At 42.0% G+C, this 22,794-nt stretch overlaps 2 protein-coding genes across 3 annotated transcripts in view; both read left to right on the top strand.

Annotated features, from left to right (window-relative positions):
- The window catches only part of itsn1 (intersectin 1 (SH3 domain protein)), a 42,725-nt gene extending 26,242 nt beyond the window's left edge, over positions 1-16,483 (top strand). Inside the window, exons 28-45 of one of the 2 annotated variants that reach the window (XM_041948191.1) lie at positions 45-166; positions 490-613; positions 1,140-1,334; positions 7,826-7,947; positions 8,269-8,375; positions 9,346-9,447; positions 9,561-9,642; positions 9,774-9,872; positions 9,967-10,050; positions 10,300-10,383; positions 10,621-10,752; positions 10,833-10,913; positions 11,086-11,207; positions 12,045-12,127; positions 12,223-12,306; positions 12,585-12,649; positions 13,138-13,246; positions 13,331-16,483. In XM_041948191.1, coding sequence (XP_041804125.1) covers positions 45-166; positions 490-613; positions 1,140-1,334; positions 7,826-7,947; positions 8,269-8,375; positions 9,346-9,447; positions 9,561-9,642; positions 9,774-9,872; positions 9,967-10,050; positions 10,300-10,383; positions 10,621-10,752; positions 10,833-10,913; positions 11,086-11,207; positions 12,045-12,127; positions 12,223-12,306; positions 12,585-12,649; positions 13,138-13,246; positions 13,331-13,479 — 1,946 coding nt within the window. In that variant the 3' untranslated portion in view covers positions 13,480-16,483. Of the gene's footprint in view, positions 1-44; positions 167-489; positions 614-1,139; positions 1,335-3,261; positions 7,035-7,825; positions 7,948-8,268; positions 8,376-9,345; positions 9,448-9,560; positions 9,643-9,773; positions 9,873-9,966; positions 10,051-10,299; positions 10,384-10,620; positions 10,753-10,832; positions 10,914-11,085; positions 11,208-12,044; positions 12,128-12,222; positions 12,307-12,584; positions 12,650-13,137; positions 13,247-13,330 lie in introns of those variants that run through there. The other variant, XM_041948192.1, reaches the window with a different exon arrangement.
- Positions 16,484-20,266: 3,783 nt separating this feature from the next.
- The window catches only part of LOC121614240 (pyridoxal kinase-like), a 29,314-nt gene continuing 26,786 nt past the window's right edge, over positions 20,267-22,794 (top strand). Inside the window, exon 1 of the mRNA XM_041948056.1 lies at positions 20,267-20,694. Within this exon, the coding sequence (XP_041803990.1) occupies positions 20,614-20,694 (81 nt within the window). The 5' untranslated portion in view covers positions 20,267-20,613. The remainder of the gene's footprint in view (positions 20,695-22,794) is intronic.

The raw sequence follows: 22,794 nt of genomic DNA, 5'->3' as shown, positions 1-22,794 counted from the left end.
GATTACTAACGACATCTTCATCTTTCTGTCTGTCACTCCATCAGAGATCGCTCAAGTGATCGCCCCCTACAGTGCTACAGGAGCAGAGCAGCTAACGTTAGCTCCGGGACAGCTCATCCTCATCAGAAAAAAGAACCCCGGGGGCTGGTGGGAGGGTGAACTCCAGGTACACAAACACAAATATAAGCAAAGAAATGTGACCTTGCATTAGAAAGTTAATAATATAGTGGATAATGACGTCTGAAAAACTTTGTTATTTGTTGTTTTGTTTTGCTGGATTTTGATTTTTATATCCAATAATAAAGTTGTAGTTTGATTTGATTCATATGGAAATACAAGAATCAATTTACCTCTGTATTATATTTCATGGTTACGTCCAGAAATAAACTATAAATAAATTATGAGGCTGTTTGCATAATGACAGGGCACGGAGACGCTGCTCTGGTTACAGTTTCTGACGAATAACATGCTATGTTCTGATTGGTTCAGGCCCGGGGGAAGAAGCGCCAGATAGGTTGGTTTCCGGCCAACTACGTGAAGCTGCTCAGTCCCAGCACCAGCAAGACAACGCCCACAGAGCCCACCCCTCCTAAACTGGCTCCTGCCAGCGCAGGTACACTCGCACATAAATACTCTGGCAGTGCTTTTACAATCCTGTGGCTTCTTCCAAAATAAGAATTAGCTGAAACATGACAACATTGTTTGTGTGAAAGCAGTTCTCCTTTTATAAAAGGTTGTGGTCTTATTGCAAGTCCATAACTGATCTATAAAATATCTAAAATGTGTCTTTTAAGGAGTTTGAGTTTGATGAAACTTGCAGTCACTAAAATTAGTACATTTCTTGCAACTTATGGAAATTTGATGGAAGTACTGTCTGAACATCATGATAAATAAATTGCCACTAACTGGACTATAATTACATTTTCTGTAACATCTGTTTAAAATTACATTCATTTTGCAAACTTTACTAGAATTTGCATGCTTGTAGGCATGCATGTGATTAAAAAGGCATTCTTTTTGACTTTATGTTAGAGCTTGTGTTTCACATTTGTTTTTGCACTGTTCTGTGTACAGTGTGGTTTGGTTTAAAGCTGAAGATGTTGACATCCTGTCCATCATGTCTGTCTCTGGTCTTGAAGCTGTATGTCAGGTGATCGGCATGTACGACTACGTGGCCCAGAATGACGACGAGCTGGCCTTCCTGAAGGGTCAGGTGATCACAGTGCTCAACAAGGACGACTGTGATTGGTGGAAAGGAGAGCTCAACGGGAGGGAGGGTCTGTTTCCAAGCAACTACGTCAAACTCACCACGGACACTGACCCGAGCACGCAGTGTGAGTACTCGCAAACACACACACAAACACACACACTAATAATCTCATGTGAATCACAGAACACATACACAGTTTACTAAAATTAACAGATAAAAATCCTCTCCTGTGAATACAAAGTAATCTAACACTCACACACAGTTGCACTTACACAATGAAACACTCTCTCTCTCTCCCTCACACACACACACACATGCACACACACACACACCCCAGAGCCAGGTGTGGAGATGCTGTCCCTCTCTCAGTGTTTGACCCTGGATTGGTTTGACCTTTGACCTTTCACCTTGACACTCCTTTGGGCCTCTTTGATAACCTCCCAGTCATGCAACATCTCTGGGTGGTGTTTGTGTGTGTTTGTAGGGTGTGTATGTGCATGCATGTGTGTGTATATTTGCGCATTAGTGTAAAAGTGTTTCCCCTCTTCCTGCATGTGTCCCGTCAGCATGATCCACCATAGACTTAGAGTTTCTAGAGCTGAGCGAACAGAAACCTGGACTGAGCTGCTTTAACAAGCTGAAGATGACCAGCAGACCTGTGGGTATCTTTTACGCTGCTGAACCAAAAATTAACTTTGTACAATAGTAAAAATTATAAAAACACTCTGAGATTCTACTGCAGATGTAATATGATGAACAACAGTTGTGGCGGTGGAGAGTTCAGACCTGCAAATATCAATATTATCATTTATTTTCTTTTAGTGGAATTGTTTAATAGGATCATATCATGTCATTGCTTTACAAAAATAATAACAGCTAGTTATTTGTAAGTAATTATGATGAAAAACTAACAAAGAGATTTAGAGATCGATTGCATGACACATGTCCATTGATAAATGAAAAATATTCTTAGAAATATTGTGATATCAGTTTTAGCCACTTCACCCAGCTGTAAAACAGTACAGTATATATTAATAGTCAGTCAGTCGTTACAAAAAATGATCGTGAAAATTAAAATACAAAGCACATCTTTCTCCTAATTGAAAGTTTTAATTAAATGATTGCCACAACCGGTTTTCACAGGACAACCCGAGCAGTTTGGGTATTTCAAAAATTAAGTGAGTTCTTTATTAAATAAATGAAAACTACATTTTGATTAAACTAGTCTGCTCCTGTCTAAAAGCCAGTACCTGTGTAATGCATAAAAACAAAGTGGGTGACCCTGACCTCCTGACAACACTCACAGGTGCCTTGTTGAACAGCATTGATATTTTGTGTTGGCAGATTATTATCACATATGGCAAAGAAGGATTAGCAGCCACGGTGAACCGTTTAGATGAAGAGCTGCATTCATGCATTGTTTCAGTGCGACTAAATTAGACTCAGCTCATCACAGTGTGCTTGCCCAGGAATACACCAATTTTACCTGTAGAGAAACTAAACACTGGCAAATTCAGTCAGTATTTATATACCAGCCAACTGTAAACAAGAAATCGCAGTGAAGAAAATGCCAAAGATATGTTGCTTAAAGATAGTTTTGGCATTATATTTATTAGCCACAAGAGAACAACAGTAATAGTTTTTCAACAATAAAATGTCCCGTTTGGTTCATATCTCTGTCACATCTTTAAAATACAGTTTTAAATGTCTGTTTCATTATGTGCTGATGTATTGCCATCAGATCATTTTACAGCCCCAAATTTTAATGTTGTTTTGCCTCAAAAATCTGTTAGTCTGTCGTCTAAATGATCACGAGATACACAAATCTTTTTAATTCTTTTTTTAGTAAGCAGAACAATTGTCTGCAGATTGAAGCTCTGTCATGCTGCTCGCTCTAGATCCTCTATTTCTATGATAGATTAGACCACACCTCCACACTCTCTGTCTTGCTGCACGCTCCACCCACCTAGCACCCGATTGGTTGTTGTTGTTGTTGTTGTTGTTTTGTTTAGTTGTTTTTGTTGATGTTGTTGTTGTCGTCCTCTCTCTAGGATCATATCATTACCCAGAACCCCCCTCTCCTCAAAGCCCTCAAAGAGACCCACTAGGCCACTCAACCAATGGGACAGCAGCAAGAGGTCACATGACCCGGAAATGGCGACTCTCCACCAATAGAAGCCAGAGAGAGACAGACAGACAGACAGACAGGCAGACTGTAACGTTTAAACGCCCAGAGGTGGCGAGAACTCTGTCTATGCGTGGCTCTGACTGGACTTGGCCAAACTCTGTTTATCTAAGGCTCTGGCTCCAAACAGCACTGTTCAACAGGAGGGAGATCAATAGTCAGGGCTCCTCTCCTCTCAAGCTTTCTCCTTCCCCTCCATCTTTTCTTGCTCTTCTTCTCTTTCTGTTTTGTTAGTCGGGCGGTGTTTAGATAAAGAGGGAAGGAAGAAAGGAGGAGATTGAAGGAGAGACTATTGAGCTCCTCTCTCTCAGATTGGACTGATGAACATGTTTTGACTGGATCACAGTGACTGTACACACACACACACAGCACACTCACACACACACACACACACACACACAAATCCACACACACACACACACAAACAGTGTATCCACACACAGCCCTATCCTAGCATGGTGAAGTGGATAGTGGGTCATTTTGTGGCTTTATGGGAGATTCTGTCATTAGAACCAGTAGCTCAGTTCACCCCCCCTCCCTCCTGTCTTTTTTAGTTTTATTTTCTAACCTGGCTCCCATTGGTTCAGCAGCTTTGTTCACCTGTCAGTCAAAAGCGCTGGCTCCACCCCATCCCCCTCACTAACCCCTCCCCTCCCACAGCTTCACAGAAAGACCCACTATCTGCAGGAGGACAAGTCTCACTGTTACAGTCTCCTCTCCTCTCTTCACCTAATTTCCCCTCTTCTCTCCTCAATGCCAAAGACTCCTCCCTCCTCCTCTTCCCTTCTTCTTTTTTCCCCCCTCAAAGGAGATGAAGTGATGGAGAGGACAGGAAATGAGGCAGTATTGAGATGTGTCCCACAGCAGTTTTGCGCTTAGTTTCAACCCAGGATGCCGCTCCCTTCTATGGTTTTCCAGTTAGTTTGTTAGTTTCTCCTCCTGTCTTCCTCCGCCAGGGAAGGAGGCAAGGAGACATAGAAGGGAGCGAGCAGCTGGAATGAGACTCAGCACCGTAGCTCAGGGCTAAAATGGAAAGCCATGCTGTAACTGCTTAGCATACTAGCTAACCAAATCACACACACACACACACACACACACAAAATGCAACATGGTACAGAGAGTTTGGAGTATGCACATGACCTTAAACAGTGTGAAAAGATTGTGCACGCGCGCACACACACACACACACACACATACATACATGTATCTCACACTCAGACACAGTGATAATGTTTTTATCCGTAGTTAACATTTTGAATATGTATTAACTTTAAATGATCCGTTTTATGTTCTGTTGCTGTTATTTTTGTTTACATGTTTATTGATTTGTCTGTTGCTATGATGATGAGACGCTGTCACACTGTTGAGGGCTAGACCAGGATGATGGACATGACACACAGACAGATTTGGTACTAAATATGTAGGGGTGGAACGATTTGTCATAGAAGGAAAAAAAAAACTCGTTCATGGCCGTTGTCAGATCTTTGAATCATTCCAGTTAAAGGAATATTTGAACATTTTGGGAAATGATGAATACCACTCTCATATCTTTCAGTAGCATAGGAAGCTAGAGCCAGAAGGTGATTAGCTTAGCATATAACTGGAAGTACTTGGAAACAGCTATGCCTAAAATACCCCCAAAGCCAATTGCAATGTGTCATTTTAACATTTTAGTTTGTGCAGAGTAAACAAACAAAATCCAATGTGAGCTTTAGAAATCTTAGTTTGTGTATTTTGGAGCTTTGGGAAGAGTTATGTGAGCTAAGTCCTCCTGCTCTCAGCTTCTTTGCTAAGCTAATCGGGCTCTCAAATTTAACTGACAGGCTTGAGAGTGTTATTTGCTTTAGTACTTACTGAATGGGAGATGAGAAGATCAGTAACACTCTTATAGAGAGCGAAGAATATTTCCCAAAACTGCAAACGGTTCCTTTATGTCTGTTCTTTTTAGTTCTAGTTCAATTTTACAAACTAGTGATATTTTTTAAGTAATTTGAGCTTCACCTCCTTGAATTTTCCACACTGTGATGCACCTTTGAAAGTGTTTGAGTTCACTGTCACCAGACTTCATGCACAAAAAGGCTGATTTTACGTTGGCTTTTTGCTTCCCCCTGCAAAGCAAACCCTGCTGTGTCAAACCATGCAGAATCATTTCACCCCTACGAGGTATTAAGGAAGGGACAGTTGCCTGTGAATTTTAAGATATCCTGGACCCTCCTCTTGAGTTTGGGGGGACATCACTGACCGGAGCTGGATTTCACAACCAGCTCTGTTGATTTCAGCTGCACTTTTTGTGCCTCCAGTCAAACATTTAGCACAGTTTGTTCCCCACCGAATGTCGTTAGCCATTAGCTTAAGCTTTTGCAGCGCTGCTCCAGTCCTTAAAACATCATATATCATATTTTATCATATCATATTTTACTGATTTATGAGGTCTGTGTTGAGCGTCAGAGACAGACAAGCTGACCGGTAGTGAAACAGCATATCCTCACTTTCAGATAATATATATATACTGTACAGATGCCATGATTTCCATTTCCCACAGAAACAGAACCGCCCTTTTATTTGTTCCCATAGCAACAGACTGGTATTATAGTGGTTGCCATATCAGATTTGTATTGTTTTTTTGGTTTATGTTTATCCAGATGACAGTATTGTGATTTTAATGTTTACCCTCAGAAACACAAACAATGAATGAAATGAAATATTGAACTACGCAACTTTTTATACAACAAGCAATAGAGTTGTTGTTGTTGTTGTTATTAACCTGCTTGGATCGCATTGGCTTCTCAGTATGTCAGTATTGGAGGTGAAGGTCTCTGATTGGGTGAGGAGTCAAAGACCATCGGTGCCGGAGGCCCGTCCGTTTTTGTTTTGGGTCCCCACAGGACAGAAATATGAGCTATGGTTTTCAGGGTCAGTTTGGTAACCGATGGTCGAGACTCCTCACAGTCAGAGTGAGTATTTTAGATTAGAACAAAGACCCACGTAGACCAGAGCCGCGCTCCACGCCAGCTGAGTCAATAGTACACTTTCTTCTAATGCATCTCTTCCTGTTACGACATGCTAACGCTCCCGTCTGCAACTATTTTTATCCCTATTAGCATTAAGTTGCAAGTGGAAGCAGCACATACAAAATGAACTCATGGTGCAGCTCAAGCTTGAAACGTTTTATCTTTTACTATTTCTAACAGAACACACACACTCTGAAGCACGGCTCCGGTCTACTCCGGTCTGTTTAAAGAATTAAAAGCTCTGTATGATCTACACTTAATCTAATGAATGAATGGTTGTGGTAACGGTGCTTCGTATGGATATAAATAGCATCTCTGATGAACGGATGAATGGATTAACAGCCAGGCCAAATGTAACCAGACTGCACTTGGTGTCAGTGTGTGCGTGAATGAATGAGTGAGCGAGTGTGTGAGTGAAAATAAAGCATGAATTTTATGGACATGAGTAGTCAGATGGATACACAAAGGAACGACGAGGATACTTGAATGAATGAATGAATGGATGAATGACATGTACAGAATCTTAGCATAGCGTGGATGGTCAAAATGTCCTGAGGTTTTATTGGTGGAGATTTTAATGAAGCGGTGAATCTGATTGGTCCTGATGATTAAATGCTCTGAGACAGACTGCAGACGACTGGCCTCGTTACTCTCGCACACACACACACACACACACACACACACACTGTTAGCAGACTTATAATGTACAAGACATCATCAGGAAGCTTCCTGTTCAACTGGCATTTGTAAATAAAATATACAATTTTATAAGTTAAGTTTGGTAATAGTGAGTCATTTTACTTAAAGCTGCATTAACTAATGTGTTAACACTGAATTTAATCTAATGTGAAAGTGGTCACCCGTAGTGACGAACCCTCAGAGACAGTCATCACCAGCTGTTCTCTCTCCTATGTATTTTATAATGCAGTCATAAAGTGTGACAGCTTGTTATGTTGTTCTGTTTGAAAACTCATTACTTTGACGTTAGTGCAACCAAATCTTAATTAAATACAACTATTGTCCAAAAGAGCAGAACGTGTAGCAAACTACAGAGAGCCACCAACAACAGAACTGCAGCTGAGCCTTTAGTTTAATGTTGGTGGTGAAACATTCAGGTGAAAACAGAGAGAAGCTGGATGCTTAACGAAGCAGAGCCACTGTCATAAATCTGAACTTTAATTAACACTAAACCTACATGAATGATCTCACACACACATTTTTTATCTGAATAACAAGAAAAAACAAACAAACATTTGACTCAAACACTCCTGCAGATGTGTTAGTCCCACTGCCTGTGTGTTGATCTCAGGTATGTATTTTATTGCTCATGTATTAATGAGGTATAACAGGTTCCTCCCACGTGTCAGGATGTCTGATTGACAGCTGCATGTGTCTGTACGTGTGATGTTTGTGTTTCAGGGTGCGCTGACCTCCATCTGCTGGACATGCTGAGTCCGATGGAGAGGAAGAGGCAGGGCTACATCCACGAGCTGATCGTCACCGAGGAGAACTACGTCAACGACCTGCAGCTCGTCACAGAGGTAAACACACACGCATGTGGCCACAGCTTGTGCTGTATAATGTGTGCTGAACATTTGTTTCTGTACATGTGTTTATGTTTGCATTTCTTGGGTGAAAGGTGCTATATCAATAAAGTTTATTATTATATTTTAACTTTAACAGCTTTCACAAGATAATTCCATCCTTATACAGCACAAATAATAAACAACTGATGTCCCAGAGTGTGATTTAAAGAAGTAAACTGATGTTCAATCCACAATGTGAAAAATGTAGATGTCACAATGTCTGGGTTTTGATTACATTTTTTAAAAAATTGTAGTAACTTTTCTGCATGTGTTCAGATCTTCCACAAACCTCTGTTGGAGTGCGAGCTGCTGACGGAGAAGGAGGTGGCCATGATCTTCGTCAACTGGAAGGAGCTCATCATGTGCAACATCAAACTGCTGAAGTAAAGAGAAACGCAACGTAGACAGCAGATGCTGATTTACATGACATGAGGACGTTTGCATCCGTTGCGCTCTGCAAATACAAGTCAGAGCGACAGCCGTCACTTTGAGTTTCAGAGATAAGACCTGCCTGAAGCAGCTGAGTTCAGCTGCTTTGTCTGGAGCTCGTAGCTGGAAAATAAACCTGCGTCCTACTTTTTACTCACCGCCAAACCAAACAGAATGCGTCCTGTTAAAATTTACATAAAGGTCAATGAGGTTTGGCACTGATGCCGATCTGCTGTCTTTGGTAACTGCGGCAGCTTCTCTCAGATCCATTTTTGCAGATTATCTGTTAGTTCAGACGCCCCTCTAATGAGCAGCGTTAAAATATTTTCTGAAAGTTTCAAATCAAATTATTTGGGTGGAAACAAAGCTTGCATCAACATGAACAGAGGCTTAATTAAATCTGTTTCAAACACATTCGCCTTATTCCTGAGGTATATTCTCACAGGTGTTTGGCATACAGTTAAATATACTGCACATACAGCAGTGGTGGAAGAAGTACTCCTTTTTTAAAAGTAAATGTAGCAAAGTACCATTGTGTAAAAATACAAGAAAAAGTCCTACATTCAAAATCTTACTGGTAAAAGTATTTGCATTAAACTATATTTAAAGTACTAAAAGTAAAAATTCTCATAATGTAAAATATTGTATTTTATAATATATAATATTGGATTATAATTAGTGATGCAGCTAATTTAAACTATATATACGGTGTTTAGATTAATGCAGATCTGATTTACATTTTGTATTAAGAATCTAATCTGAAGAATCTGATCAAATAAAGGTACTTTAGTAAAAAGTATAATGGAAATATAAAGCAGCATAAATGGAAATACTCAAGAAAAGTACCTCAAAGCTGTATTTGTGTACAGTATTTCCACCTCTGACAGACAGCAGCAAGCTTCATCACTCCTCTCCCCCCCGCAGGGCTCTGAGAGTGAGGAAGAAGATGTCAGGTGATCGGATGCCGGTGAAGATGATCGGTGACATCCTGACCAATCAGCTTCCTCACATGCAGCCATACATCAGGTTCTGCTGTCCTCTCTTAATGGCATCTTTAATCAGCGAGGAAGTCAGTGGATTTCTTTGTGCAAAGGGTCTGTAAAGGTTTTAATGTACATGTTTTCTGATTCTGGGGTCAGATTCTGCTCGTGTCAGCTGAACGGAGCCACGCTGATTCAGCAGAAAACTGACGACAACCCTGAGATCAAAGACTTCCTGAAGGTGTGAAAAACACACTCCGCACACACACACTTTAGACGGCAGGAATGGGGGTCAACCTTGGCCCAGTATTTTGTCTGAATCCAGTAAATTTAGCAGAATAAAAACTGTGATTGAACGTCTCTCTCCACCAGAGGTTAGCCATGGATCCCAGGTGTAAGGGGATGCCTCTGTCCAGCTTCCTGCTCAAACCCATGCAGAGAGTCACGCGCTACCCGCTCATCATCAAGAACGTATGTACGCCACGCAAACACGCCTCGCTCACGTTCACGGGGATGGGACCAAGGCTTCGCTTAAAGCTCCTTCTCTCTTCATTTCTGATCGTAGATCTTAGAAAATACTCCAGAGTCGCATCCAGACCACAGCCACCTGAAAGCTGCTCTGGAGAAAGCAGAGGAGCTGTGCTCACAGGTGAACATGCACGCACACACACACACACACACACACACACACACTCATCATCTTTGTTTTCTTTAGAAGCATCTTAAACAAACATTGGTAACTTTTTGTCATTTCCTGCTTTGCCAGTTGTGAGGAGAGTCTTTGTATCAGCGCTCTTGTTTACTTTGAATTGCACATGTGAATGTTTTTGTGCACAGAGCTTATCTATGTCTATATCTGTGTGCGTGCGTGTGCATGTGTGTGTGCGTGTGTGTTTAGGTGAATGAGGGCGTCAGGGAGAAGGAGAACTCGGATCGTCTGGAGTGGATTCAGGCTCACGTCCAGTGTGAAGGCCTGTCTGAAGTAACTGCAACACGCACACACGCGCATGGATATTAGTGTCTCGTCTCTGGTTGTCCACACAGTTTAATGATAAACTTGCAGAGTGAATAATTGATCACTTGAAGTCAAGTCTTATGAGAAAAGCAGTTTGGTTTGGTTGTGCTACACAACAACAAAATGAGAAGACCGGAGTCAATTATGAAACATTCATAGTCATATCAGTAATTTTATTAAAAATACTCTCTCTCCATCCTTCAGCAACTGGTGTTTAACTCCGTCACCAACTGTCTGGGTCCCAGGAAGTTCCTCCACAGCGGGAAGTTGTTTAAAGCCAAGAGCAGCAAGGAGCTGTACGGCTTCCTGTTCAACGACTTCCTGCTGCTGACGCAGGTGAGCCGGCGTTCCTCTGAGTGTTTCCTCGGCACGGTCCAAACTTCCTGTTTCTGAATCCATCTTTGTGCCTCTCACAGGTCACCAAACCTCTGGGCTCGTCGGGCTCCGACAAAGTCTTCTCCTCCAAAACGCACCTGCAGTACCGCATGTACAAGACGGTGAGGCGACACGCGTGCTGACACGGTCATGATTTGCATGTATTGTTTCAGAACTCGCAGTGTAAATATTCAGATTCATCAGAAATGAATTGTTGCCAACTTTAAAATAAATGATAGGTTGTATCTGTATCCGTCATGACTCACATTCACTGAGCTTTCTCGTCTCTTGCAGCCGATCTTCCTGAACGAAGTGTTGGTGAAGCTGCCGACGGACCCGTCAGGAGATGAACCTCTGTTCCACATCTCTCACATAGACCGAGTTTACACGCTGAGGGCCGAGAGTATCAACGAAAGGTAGCAGAAACACACAGATGCACATGTACAGTACATGCAGTGGTGGAAGACATATTCAGATCCTTAACATACTGCGAGTAAAAGTACTAATATCACACTGTCAAAATCCTGCATTCAAAACCAAAACTCTGTCAGTATAATCAGCACTAAAAGAATCAAAGTAAAAGTACTACTTGAGCTGATTGGAGCTACTTTATATACTGTTGGCTGGTTTAATCTACAGCGATGCATCATATTCTATAAGATTATCATGTGTTTGTAGCGTGGCTGTCCTGTTAGAACCCTGTATCTCTAAAAAGTAAAAAACAGCCTGTTTTCATCTTTGTGACGATGATTTCATCCTCCGGTTTATCAGAAAAGTTGGAGATACGTGGTTTTCACTGTACAGGAAGGGTATGAAAAACTGTAATCTGAAAAGTAACAAGTAGCTAAAGCAGCTAGACAAATGTAGTGGAGTAAAAAGTACAAAAGTGGAGTAGAAGTGCAAAGTTGCATAAAATGGAAACACCCAAGATAAGTACAAGTACTTCAGTGTCGTACTTGAGTAAATGTACAACACTGAGTATATGATCCACACAACTGTTGCTGAAGTTACATGTTTTTTTTACAGCTGTATTTCTTAGTTTTGTCCACTTTTCCAAACCTTTGTGATGAAAAGTCTCTGCTTGATGAGCTGCATCAAGTGTCTGTAGTTACTCTAAAAGCACAAACGTGTGCGTGCGTGTGCGTGTGTGCGTGCGTGCGTGCGTGCGTGCGTGTGTGTGTGCGTGCGTGCGTGTGTGTGTGTGTGTGTGTGTGTGTGCGTGCGTGCGTGCGTGCATGTGTGTGTTTCTGCAGGACGGCGTGGGTTCAGAAGATCAAAGCAGCCTCAGAACTCTTCATTGAGACGGAGAAGAAGAAGCGAGAGAAGGCGTACCTGGGTATGGCTCTTTGGTTAACGCTTACAGAAAAGTTTTTAAAGCGAACTTCCCGCTGCTCAGTCACAAAGCTGATTCTCTGCGTCTTTGTGTCTCAGTGCGTTCTCAGAGGGCTACAGGTATCGGCAGACTGATGGTCAACATTGTGGAGGGAATCGAGCTCAAACCCTGTCGCTCTCATGGTACGAACACACTGCTTTTACTGAATATAAGTTATAATATAAGTATAATAAGTTTTTTCCTGCTAAACCAAAAATTGCCTCTTAGCGCCGTTAGCATCTCTCTTTAAAACCCTTTCCCTGTTTCAATGACCATTCACTATCATGATGAAATGCTGCTAATGATGCTAACGGCCATGTCGTCCTTGTAACATACATATAAATCTGACATGTGGTGAGTCACAGTGTGACACAGGTCCAGCTGAGGAAATGATAAGTGTCCGTGTTGTGTTTGTTTCCAGGAAAAAGTAACCCATACTGTGAGGTAACCATGGGTTCACAGTGCCATATCACAAAAACATTACAGGTAGGACTGTGGTCACCACGTTTCTGTTTTTTATTGAGCAGTGTTGCATCTTTTATTAGAGATGAAAAGATGTTTGAAGAGTTTATTATCATTTCTCCTCCGTCTCTCACTAACAAGAGAAAATAATGTGAGAATTCAATGGGGTTCTGTTTTTGGCTTCAAAGTTTCCAGCTTTCTTATCATGGAGTTTTGTTTTTAGAAGTTACATGCAGATCAACAGATGTTTAGCTCACTGAGAGGAACCTGTTTTCTAATGAAAAAGTTCATCACATGTGCTAAAGATCTCATTTCATAATTAAAAACATGAAAAAAACACAAGCTGATTGTCTAATTCAGCTTCTGTTTTCAGCCTTGAAGAAAGTTCTGTAATGATCCACAGAGGGAATAAGCTTCTATTGGCTGATAATGTTTTATTATTTAGTATAATTTGTGTTTAGCTTTAATAGGTGTATCAGATATTCATTATTCGCTCCCTGCTCTCTCTGTAGGACACACTGAACCCAAAGTGGAACTCCAACTGTCAGTTTTTTATAAAGGACCTGGAGCAGGACGTCCTCTGTGTCACTGTGTTTGAACGAGACCAGTTCTCACCTGACGGTCAGTAGCAAAGATTTCCTTTCACGTCACCTGTTCTCCTGTCGGGATGAAAGCCTTTATTTTACTTTTCCGTCACACTCTCAGACTTCCTGGGCAGGACAGAGATCCGGTTGGCTGAAATAAAGAAGGACCAGGGCTCTAAAGGACCAATCACGAAGCGGCTGCTGCTCCACGAGGTTCCCACAGGAGAGATCGTAGTCAGGCTGGACCTCCAGCTGTTTGAAGAACCCTGAAACCTGGACAGGACCTGACTGGACTGGACTGGACTGGACTGGAAGAGATGTGGTTTGCACCTGACAGTTGGGCTGGATTAGACTGGACTGGAAGACTCAGCTGGTCTGGATTCTCTTGGTTTGGTCTGGTTCAGTTTCTCAGTGCTTCCAGGCTGTTTATGTTTAGCAGGGCCGTACATTCAGCATAAACCAGGTCCTGCATTGTTACACTGTCTTGTAGGCCTGTTTTGTATTAGGAGTATGATATACATACTCGTCAATGCAACAATGCTGCAGTGTGAAGACAGACAGCAGGGGGCGATGTGACGACGTGGTCAGTAGTAGGAAGTCGTGCACCACATTCGCTTCAGTGGAAACACTAAATAAAAAGCTTATCATCTCAGTTTTCAGACCACATATCAGTTTCCCTCAACCTAAAACTGGATGTCTGCAGGATCTCCAGACTCTCTTGAACTCTCTAAATGTCTGAAATACATCTTTACATCTTAAATGTTAATTTACTGGTCTTATAAAAGCAGATCTGTGCTGTGATGAGACCTTTTAACAGGCAGCTCTTTTAGCAGACTTCTTATAGCTAACAGGTTAGCTAACACAGCCTGAAGGATGAAACACCAACGAATGAACATCCTGTTTCTGTACCAGTCCAGTCTACTTCTGTCCTCCTTCAGTCTGGCCCTGGTTTGGTCTTTAGTCCAGTCTGGTTCAGTCCAGTCCTCCTGCAGGTCAGCCGGGTCCCTGCTGTTTTCTCTTCCTCTGCTTCATCAGACAGTCTCACAGACACTCCAGCGACAATCCCAGCCCCCCTTCTTTGTCCCAACAAACCCAAACCCGTGTGTGTGTGTGTGTGTGTGTGCGCGCGCGCGCGTGTACGTGTGTGTGTGTGTGGACAGGCTAATTAAAGGTACGGCTAGGTGTACATTTTCTTTTTCTTTTCTACGTCGAGTCTTACAGCTCTCACAGAATCTTAAGATCAACTCTTCAGGCTTTCAGTGTTGAGGTACTGCATGTGACGGGACTTTGCCATTTTGACTTTTTGCTCTGTTTTTGACCTTCACTGAACACTTGCCACATTATCTCAGAAAGTGCTAAATATGTACAGGTTTCATGAGAAATGCTAATGATGCTAATAAGCTGAAAATAGAGAAAGATTTTACCCCAATATATGACAAGTGTCCAGTGTAAATAAATTACAGACACGCCAAGACGTTCCTTTCACATGTGTCCATTATAATAATACTGATAATAATATGGCTGAAACATGAGCAGCCAGGAAACGGGTGAGACAGCTAATTTAAATTGGGGTACTGCAAAGAAGAATGTCTTAATTTTTCTTATTTTTTTATGTTGGATGCACACGGGGGTCATAGTTGCAGCTGATTTCTGTCACACATCTAACCTCTGTTGTTATGTTGCTGCTGTGTGAAGCTGTCACAGTGGCCGTCACTATGCAGGGGAGGAAAACCCTGAGAGGATCCGGGGGCCCGGAGCTGGACAGGGGCCCTCGAACATGCTCGGTACTACAGGCGTGTATTTTATAGGATCATTTCCACACTCTAACCCTGAGGAAGCTCAGTGCAGTAAATAATGTACAAGTGCGTCGACACTCCCAGCACTTTTAAAACAATCACACAGCCGCTGATTTCAGAGCAGAGCGGGACCCGACTGATGTGACAGCGGCCATTTTGAATAATTAAAGCAGGAAACTCGATAGTAACAAACACTGAAAGTTTAAGACCGGTGTTATTCTTTATTTTTTTTACGATCAACAAATCCCATGAAAGAACTAACTTGTTCCGTCTCTCAGTACTTTCCTAAATCTTATTCAAATGGGAGGAAATAGTGCATTTCTTGGGGACTATTTTCAGTGGTGGATTAATCCTCATTGTTGGTTTTGGTGTTTTTGTGGGATTTATTGTCAAGAAGAAAATGTAGATTATCGTCAGTCCTATCCATTAAAGCTAGTTATTTGCTTCATCACAGAAAACTTCAGATGGACATAACAGTCGTCATATTAGCCTATCTAGTAATTTTAAAAACATCAGCTATATGCTAACAACTTACAGTTAGCAAGAAAATTTGCTAGCTAGTTAGCTATAGCCTGCTATAGGCTCGACTACGGCAGCTTACAATAGGTCCAAATATACATTTTTAAAATGTAAGCTAATTCCTCTTTCAGTTCTACGTTTTATTTGTTTAGAAAGGTGAGTATTTTAAAAAAAATGTCTGTATAGCTTACATAGCGGCCGCAAACTTGGAGTTGTGTTAGCTTGTTCATGTGATGGTGCCAAATGAAAGCTGGCAACGCTTTTTGTTTTCAGTTTATTGTCACAACTTTAAGCACTTCATTTTGAAGCAGGTCATTTACGCGACTTCCTTTGTCAAAAACACAACCTCAGGAGTTACTTTGAAGGCAGCATTAACCTTCTTTCCCAGCCTGAGTATTCAAAATGGCCGCTGCATTAGCCAGCTGGACAGTTCGTTAGCTCAACAGAGTTGTATATACGCTAGTATAGCGCTAGCCACTTGGCCAGTTAGTAAATGTAGTTAGTCATTTTAATTTAATGCCACGGTTACTGAATTACCACTGAGACAACCAATAGTTACCTTAGTGACCAGCCACTGTCCAATCAGAAGTCAGCGAGGCTCAGCCAATTGCAGCAGCTTGACTGTGGAGGAAGGTGTGAACGAATGGTTGTGTGTCCCCAGACTGTTGCTGATGATGATGATAATGAATGATGAGGAAATTGTCTTACCTCCCCGTCCTGTTACTCCAGTACCCCCTCATCCCCCCACCCCACCCAAAAAACTCCACACTGTACTGAAACAAACCTAATCCAGTTTGAACCCGTTCTTACTGTCTACCTTCCAGGTTGTGTATAATACTACTGCTATCTGAGAGTTAATATATGAGCGCTACGGGGGCGACAGAGACAGCCTGCTGTTGATTATCACTGTAGAAGATGATGTACGTTGTTGTCTTTCAATGTTCAGAATAAACTTCAGTTGGACCAAGACTGCAGCTGTCTGTGGTCTCAGTTTTTCTGAGCCAACAAGCTCACACACACACACACACACACACACACATGTTACATCAGTGGGTAGGACCCCCAACATTTTATTTATTTATGTCTGACTTCTCTCTGATTGTTGTTTTCTTGAGGGAATCCTGGACACTTTTGCCTTTTCCAACTTCTTAAAATCCATCAAATGAATATTACATTAATGTACATTTTACTGTTTCTTTAATGACTAATTACTTTACAGATTCAGATTATTAATACCAAATGTAATCAACAAATGAAATATGATGTCGTATTAAAGCTACACAGCAGTATTTGAAGTAATTAAGAATTTGCCTCTTTACCAGCTGCAACAGCAAAGTGATGCCTGCATTAATCAATCAATGATTATAATTCAATCATATAATATACATCATTCTGAAATGGGTTATTCTGCACAGCAAGGAGTTTTACTTTTGGTACTTAAAATGTATTTTATGCTAGTATTTTGTACTTTTACTTAAGTAAATGTTGAATGCATGACTTGTAACAGAGTATTTCTACACTGTGGTATTGCAACTCTGACTATCGCAGTACTTCTTCACTCTCTGATTATGACTGACTCAGACTCTGACTCCAACAAATTCCCAACTAATGCAAAAATGGGCGGAGAGGTGGGTGGAGCTGAGACGGGCTGAATGAAGCCTGGTTGCTAGTTAGCTATAGCCTGCTATAGGCTCGACTACGGCAGCTTACAATAGGTCCAAATATACATTTTTAAAATGTAAGCTAATTCCTGGGTGGGTGGAGCTGAGACGGGCTGAATGAAGCCTGGTTGCTAGTTAGCTATAGCCTGCTATAGGCTCGACTACGGCAGTAGCAATGAAGCCTGGTTGCTGAAGTCTGGCGGCGAGCTTTCACTCAAAGCAGCCATGCACATAATAATGCATAACTTTAAGCCTTAATATAATCTACCATCCTTACAGATGTCATGACCGGGGAAATTAGCTATACAGACCACAACCTTTTTCAGTACCAGGATGCAGACGTGTTTATTTCTGCTGTAAAGTTGGGCATTTTAATATGGGGGTCTATGGGGATCGAAGTGGTCGTTCAAGGACCTGGAGTTTTCAGATTCCAATACAGAGACTCTTCCTGGAGGAGATTAGAGAATACAACACCATGCAGAGGTAAAGAGACAAAAAAATCAATGAGTAACCTCCTGTGGGGGTCCCATGCTGCTGGGCTGACACACAACCAAAAGACAGGTGGTTCAAGTCCTATGGCTTAAATCAATAGTTCAACATGTTGGGACTTAACACACAGACATGAGAGTTGTATCAATTATTCCTTTTAGAGTCATTTATGAACGTGTCGGCTGTGAATACAAGGTAAGTATATTCAAACTTGAGCTGTTGTTTCTAAAATAAACTTGTAACTGTGTAAATTAGGCAAGCGTGTGATTTCTAACATGTCTTTCAGGTCCTGTCTTATTGTGCTAAATGTGAACGTTAGAATTTGACTCATGTGACTTTGAGTGGTCTCATGTGGTCTGAATTTCAACCAGGTTAGTCTTGTAACTGAGGTAATGTATCTCAAGAGACTTCCTGGTTATATAAAGGTTAAATAGATGATTTGATCAGATAATCAGGAGCTGTAAAAGGAACAGCTGGAGGCACAGGTGCATTACGGCTGCCCTGTGCAAACCACACAGGAAAATGTCAGCGTTTACGATGGGACACTGGTGGGAAACAGTGATGTTGAGGTGTGATGTAGAGGAGGCATCTTCCCCCATCTTTTATCTCCTCTTCTTCTCTCAGGTTGAATGAAGGACTGTCGGAGGCGGAGCCATATTACAAAAAATGTCTGTCAGAGGAGACCGCTAAACTCCAGAGGCTTTATGGAGGAGGAGACCTGAGCAGCTTCCCCGAGTTCACCTTCAGCGGTGAGTGTGAGATGGAGAGAAAAGGCTTCTCACGACTTCATACACAGCATATATATAGAGAGAGCAGCGTCAGCAGCAGGGCCTAGAGGGAAAAATCCTCTATAATGTGTTCAAAGACTTGAGCTGAACCATGCAGCTAATATTTATCAGGTGAGGATTCAGCTTTTAGAGACAAGATGAACTTCTTATCAGTCACCATCAGTGACAAGTAGTGCCCAAGGGATAATTAGTGTTTATTCAGTGTTAGTTTATATCTTAGAAAGGCAATGAGCAGAAGGTATATTCTTATTTGATATTGATCAAAGTATTGATGGGCATTGGTCTCACAAATCCAGTATGAATCTGGTTCTAATAACAAGCCGAGCCAGTCTGTCTCCAAGAGGCACATCGTACCGGATAGAGCTCATAGTCGTACAGCTTTAGAGTGGTTAAAATCTCCGTGGCAACATAACAAATCTGATTGATGAAGTTGCTCTTGGATTAGTGCATGGCGTTGTTTTTTTCAGGAGGGATGAGAGAAAAGATAAATATTTGAGACATCACAGTGATATTGCTTCGTCTACCTTTTTTGCATAAACGTCATGGCTGATAAAACAACTTCTTATGGAGATTATGGGTTGTATTTTGACCTCTGGAACATGGTGTTTTATCTGTATTGTACTTCAGATAATGATTAGATATTTTTCACTTTTAAGACTCATTAAACTATGTAAAATGAAAAAATAAAACAAAATATATGACTTCTGCTGTTTTCTCTTTAGAGCCCAAAATGGACCGGGACTCCAAATGATCCATGACGCCTGCCTCCTACTCTTTATCGCCTTCTTAACTTCTTCTCCTCAGGCCTGTCTCCTCTGACTTCCTTCTCCATTGCCTCCTCATTTTACTACCTGAGAGAACAGAGGGAGAGAAGAAGCTGCATATCAAGTTTGTGTGGGTGATCTACCATTAAAATAAGGGAAAATGTATTCCTGGCTGCTTGTTCTGTGCAACGATAGCAACACATTTCTTTTATCAAAGCAGCTGTTCTGTGATGTTCAGGATGTGTGTGTTTGTGTGAAAAGCAATTAAAGCGTCACATAGAGCGGTCAAGGCCTGAATGAACAGCAGGTGGTGCTGTCAGTTCAACAGCTCTCTCTTTGGCTCATTCATCTCTGTCTACTTCTCTCCATTTCTATGCCTCACACTCTTATTTCTTTGTCTTACTTTAATTTGCAGGCTATATTTGTCCGCACATGCACTGGATGCACTCTGTCTCTCTCCATCACTGCCAGCTGTGTTGTGTGGCAGGAGAGGCGGTCTTTGCCAAGTCAGAGCCCCCCACAGTCACGACTCTCATAGAGATGGTGTGAGTCACAACCACACACACACATACACACGCCTAAAAAATGAGCGCAAACCGCATCCTAAAAGAAGCAAAAATTATCTTTTTTTTTAATTATTTGTCTTTTATTTTGACAAGGCAGAGCAACACTGGAGTAAAAAAAAGGAATGGAAGATATTTTATAAAATAATGTGGCTATGTAGAGTGACAGAATAGAATAGAACAAAATAGAAGAGATATGTCTTTCACATCTTTTTAATTCCAGATGTGTTGATCAGGATGCGTTTGGTGGCCCTGTGGTGACGTAATCCGGTTTAGGCGGTCACTCAGATTGCCTGCGCAGAATACCGTACGTGTGTGTGTGTGTGTGTGTGTGTGTGTGTGCGTGTGTGTGTGTGTGTGTGTGTGTATTTGTCCTTCAGTGAAAGTGTAGCTTCGCGTGACCTCTCGTTTGTCTGGTCAGGTCGTGACACACCTTTTTTTTTTAATTCTCAGTGAGCTAAACGTTAACGACACCGCTAACAGCAGCGTTAACGGTCGCTCCTTGACCGATTCCCGCTGTTTTGTTTGTGTGTGTGTCCACGCGCCTCTCTCTCTCTCTCTCTCTCCCTCTCCTTCTCTCTCTCTCTCTCTCCCATCACACACACTCGCTGCACATCACCCGCTACAACCACAACACGCGCTCACACACCGCCATCCTGCGTGTGACACACCGCTGGTTTAGCTAGCCGGCTAACGTTGCTTCTTACCAACTGGCGGCGTCGTCTTGGTGTTTAAATCTTGTTCGTCGTGGTGTTATGTGCGGACGAGATTATCGTTGAAGTAGCGGATTATCTGCATCCCTCCTCGGCTGACCGGGAGCCGCCATGGAGTGCCGTGTTCTGTCCATACAGAGCCATGTAGTCCGGGGATATGTGGGCAACAAGAGCGCCTCTTTCCCATTACAGGTAAGTATAACTAACATGCACCCATTATCGGACAGCGAGCGACTAGACACGACCCTGTCTGACACGCTCGGTTCCTCTTTGCCCACAAAATCTGAGTGCGACTTTCCCTCAACACTAAACCGACAGACGTGTGTACTGATTTTTGTGACGGTACACGGTAATTACATCGCACAAAGTTCGTGCGGTCTTTGCGAGAGAAATCGGTCATCCGCCTAAACCGTCGCTGAATGAGTTAATATGCGGTCGCCGTTAGTTGTATTTTCCCTGCTGTTATAGCGTAAAAGGCAATAAACGATGGTTTTACTGAAATAACAGAATTGTCATCTTGGTGTCATGTGGTAACCGCGACGACAGGTGTGGAAATTTTTCCGACAGAATCCCCCCCCTTTTTAACCTAGCCCACTGAAAGATGTGAAATATGGATGATCTCATGGCTGCTGCTGTTTTCTTGTTGTCTACGTTTTGTTTATATGCTACAAATGAACGGGGAACTCTTTCTCTGACGGAGAAATTCAGGCACGACACCTGTCATTGGCAGGGTGTCCGATAATGGAGCAATGTGTTTTCCTGTTTCATCGTCCATCACGAGAAACCATGCATGTGCTACATCGACTAATTAGAAATGCCTGACAGTAGAGCGACATAATGGCCTGTTTGTTCGCCAGGAGTGGTAGAGTTGTGTCTGACAATGAACCTCATGGTGTTAATCAAATGACCCCTGCCTGGATGAGTGGGGAGAATGATGACAAGTGTTATATGGAGAAACAAGCTTCTCACTGACAGGTCAATCTAAATCCTTAGTTACCCTGTCAGTGACAGTATATACCACCCCAGGTTGCAAAAGATAGCTAATGATAATCTCAGGGGTCAGAGGGAAATTTGTACCCAGAACTCAGCCTGTTAACCAGTTACCTCAGTGTGGGTGCATCAGGTTTCCATCGTTTGCTCACAGCGTCAGACAGGCAGGCAGACAGCTGTAATGGTCGTGATGTGCATGGGAGCATCCACAAGCCCAGCCTCCTGCAGCGATAACCTGCAGGTCAGTACTACAGGATGGGTAAAGAATCAATACAGCTATTTGCCTTTGCTTTTTTGATCAACTTGTACTCCTTTACCACAGAGAGTAGCTGTTTTCTGAAAGGTTAATATTTTGGCAGATTGTGACTGTTCGTTAGAATAAGTGCAGACATGCATTTTGTTGTGTGTGTTTGTGTTACAGAGATTTAAAGATCACACACTTTCTCAATTGCCTGTAAAGTATAGTGAAACTGAGTATAGTAGTGTATTGGTCACTGCCTTTAAAGTTGCCCTTTTCGGTGGGTTTTCTACACTTCTTTCAATTGTGACCAATGGCTGTCTTGCAATTTGCATTTGCTTTTGCAGAATTATCAAATCGTCTCTAATTGTGATGCCATCCATCATGTGAGAATCACATCTGGACAATTAGCATAAACATTTTGATGCTTCATCAGTAAAGAACAGTGTATCAGGGACTGCTGAAGGCTATATTTCCAGCAGAGAAGATACACGCTCATAAGGTGCAGCCAAACTCACAACTCTTAACATAACTGTGTTAAATCTGTACTGTTGCAATCATTGCCTACAGTTTAGTGATTCATTTATAATGGCAAACACGTGCCTGCATGAGGTGTCCCATTACACTGTACATTATAGAAATGGGCACCTGCCATCCAATCAGAATCAAGAACTCTCAGTGTCCGTCTTCTGTGAGCACAGTTTTTCCACAGTTAACTCATGTTGCAATTTGAAGTATATGTCTATAACCTGAGAGCAGCTATCTTATCAGCCAACAGTCCAGTCTATAACTGGTGCTTTAACTGATGATGACCTTCAGTTTTCATGTTTCTTTTTATCATATGAGGCTGCCTCTTTACATTATCATTTGTGTGACTGCGACCCCTAATCAGAGGGTCATCTAAAGAAAAGGGAGGGTAGTAGGCGTCTGTCAGTTAACACAAGAACACAGTGGATTTTAAAGCACTTACAGATGGAGAGCTGTTGAGTGCAGCTTGTGAGCAGTTCAACATGTGTCCTGTTCTGTAGCCAAATAATAGGAAATGGTGACTTTTGTGTTGAGTC

Source organism: Chelmon rostratus, chromosome 11 (assembly GCF_017976325.1).
Source record: "Chelmon rostratus isolate fCheRos1 chromosome 11, fCheRos1.pri, whole genome shotgun sequence".
NCBI classification, from domain to species: domain Eukaryota; kingdom Metazoa; phylum Chordata; class Actinopteri; order Chaetodontiformes; family Chaetodontidae; genus Chelmon; species Chelmon rostratus.
This window is presented reverse-complemented; position numbering and strand designations above follow the sequence as displayed.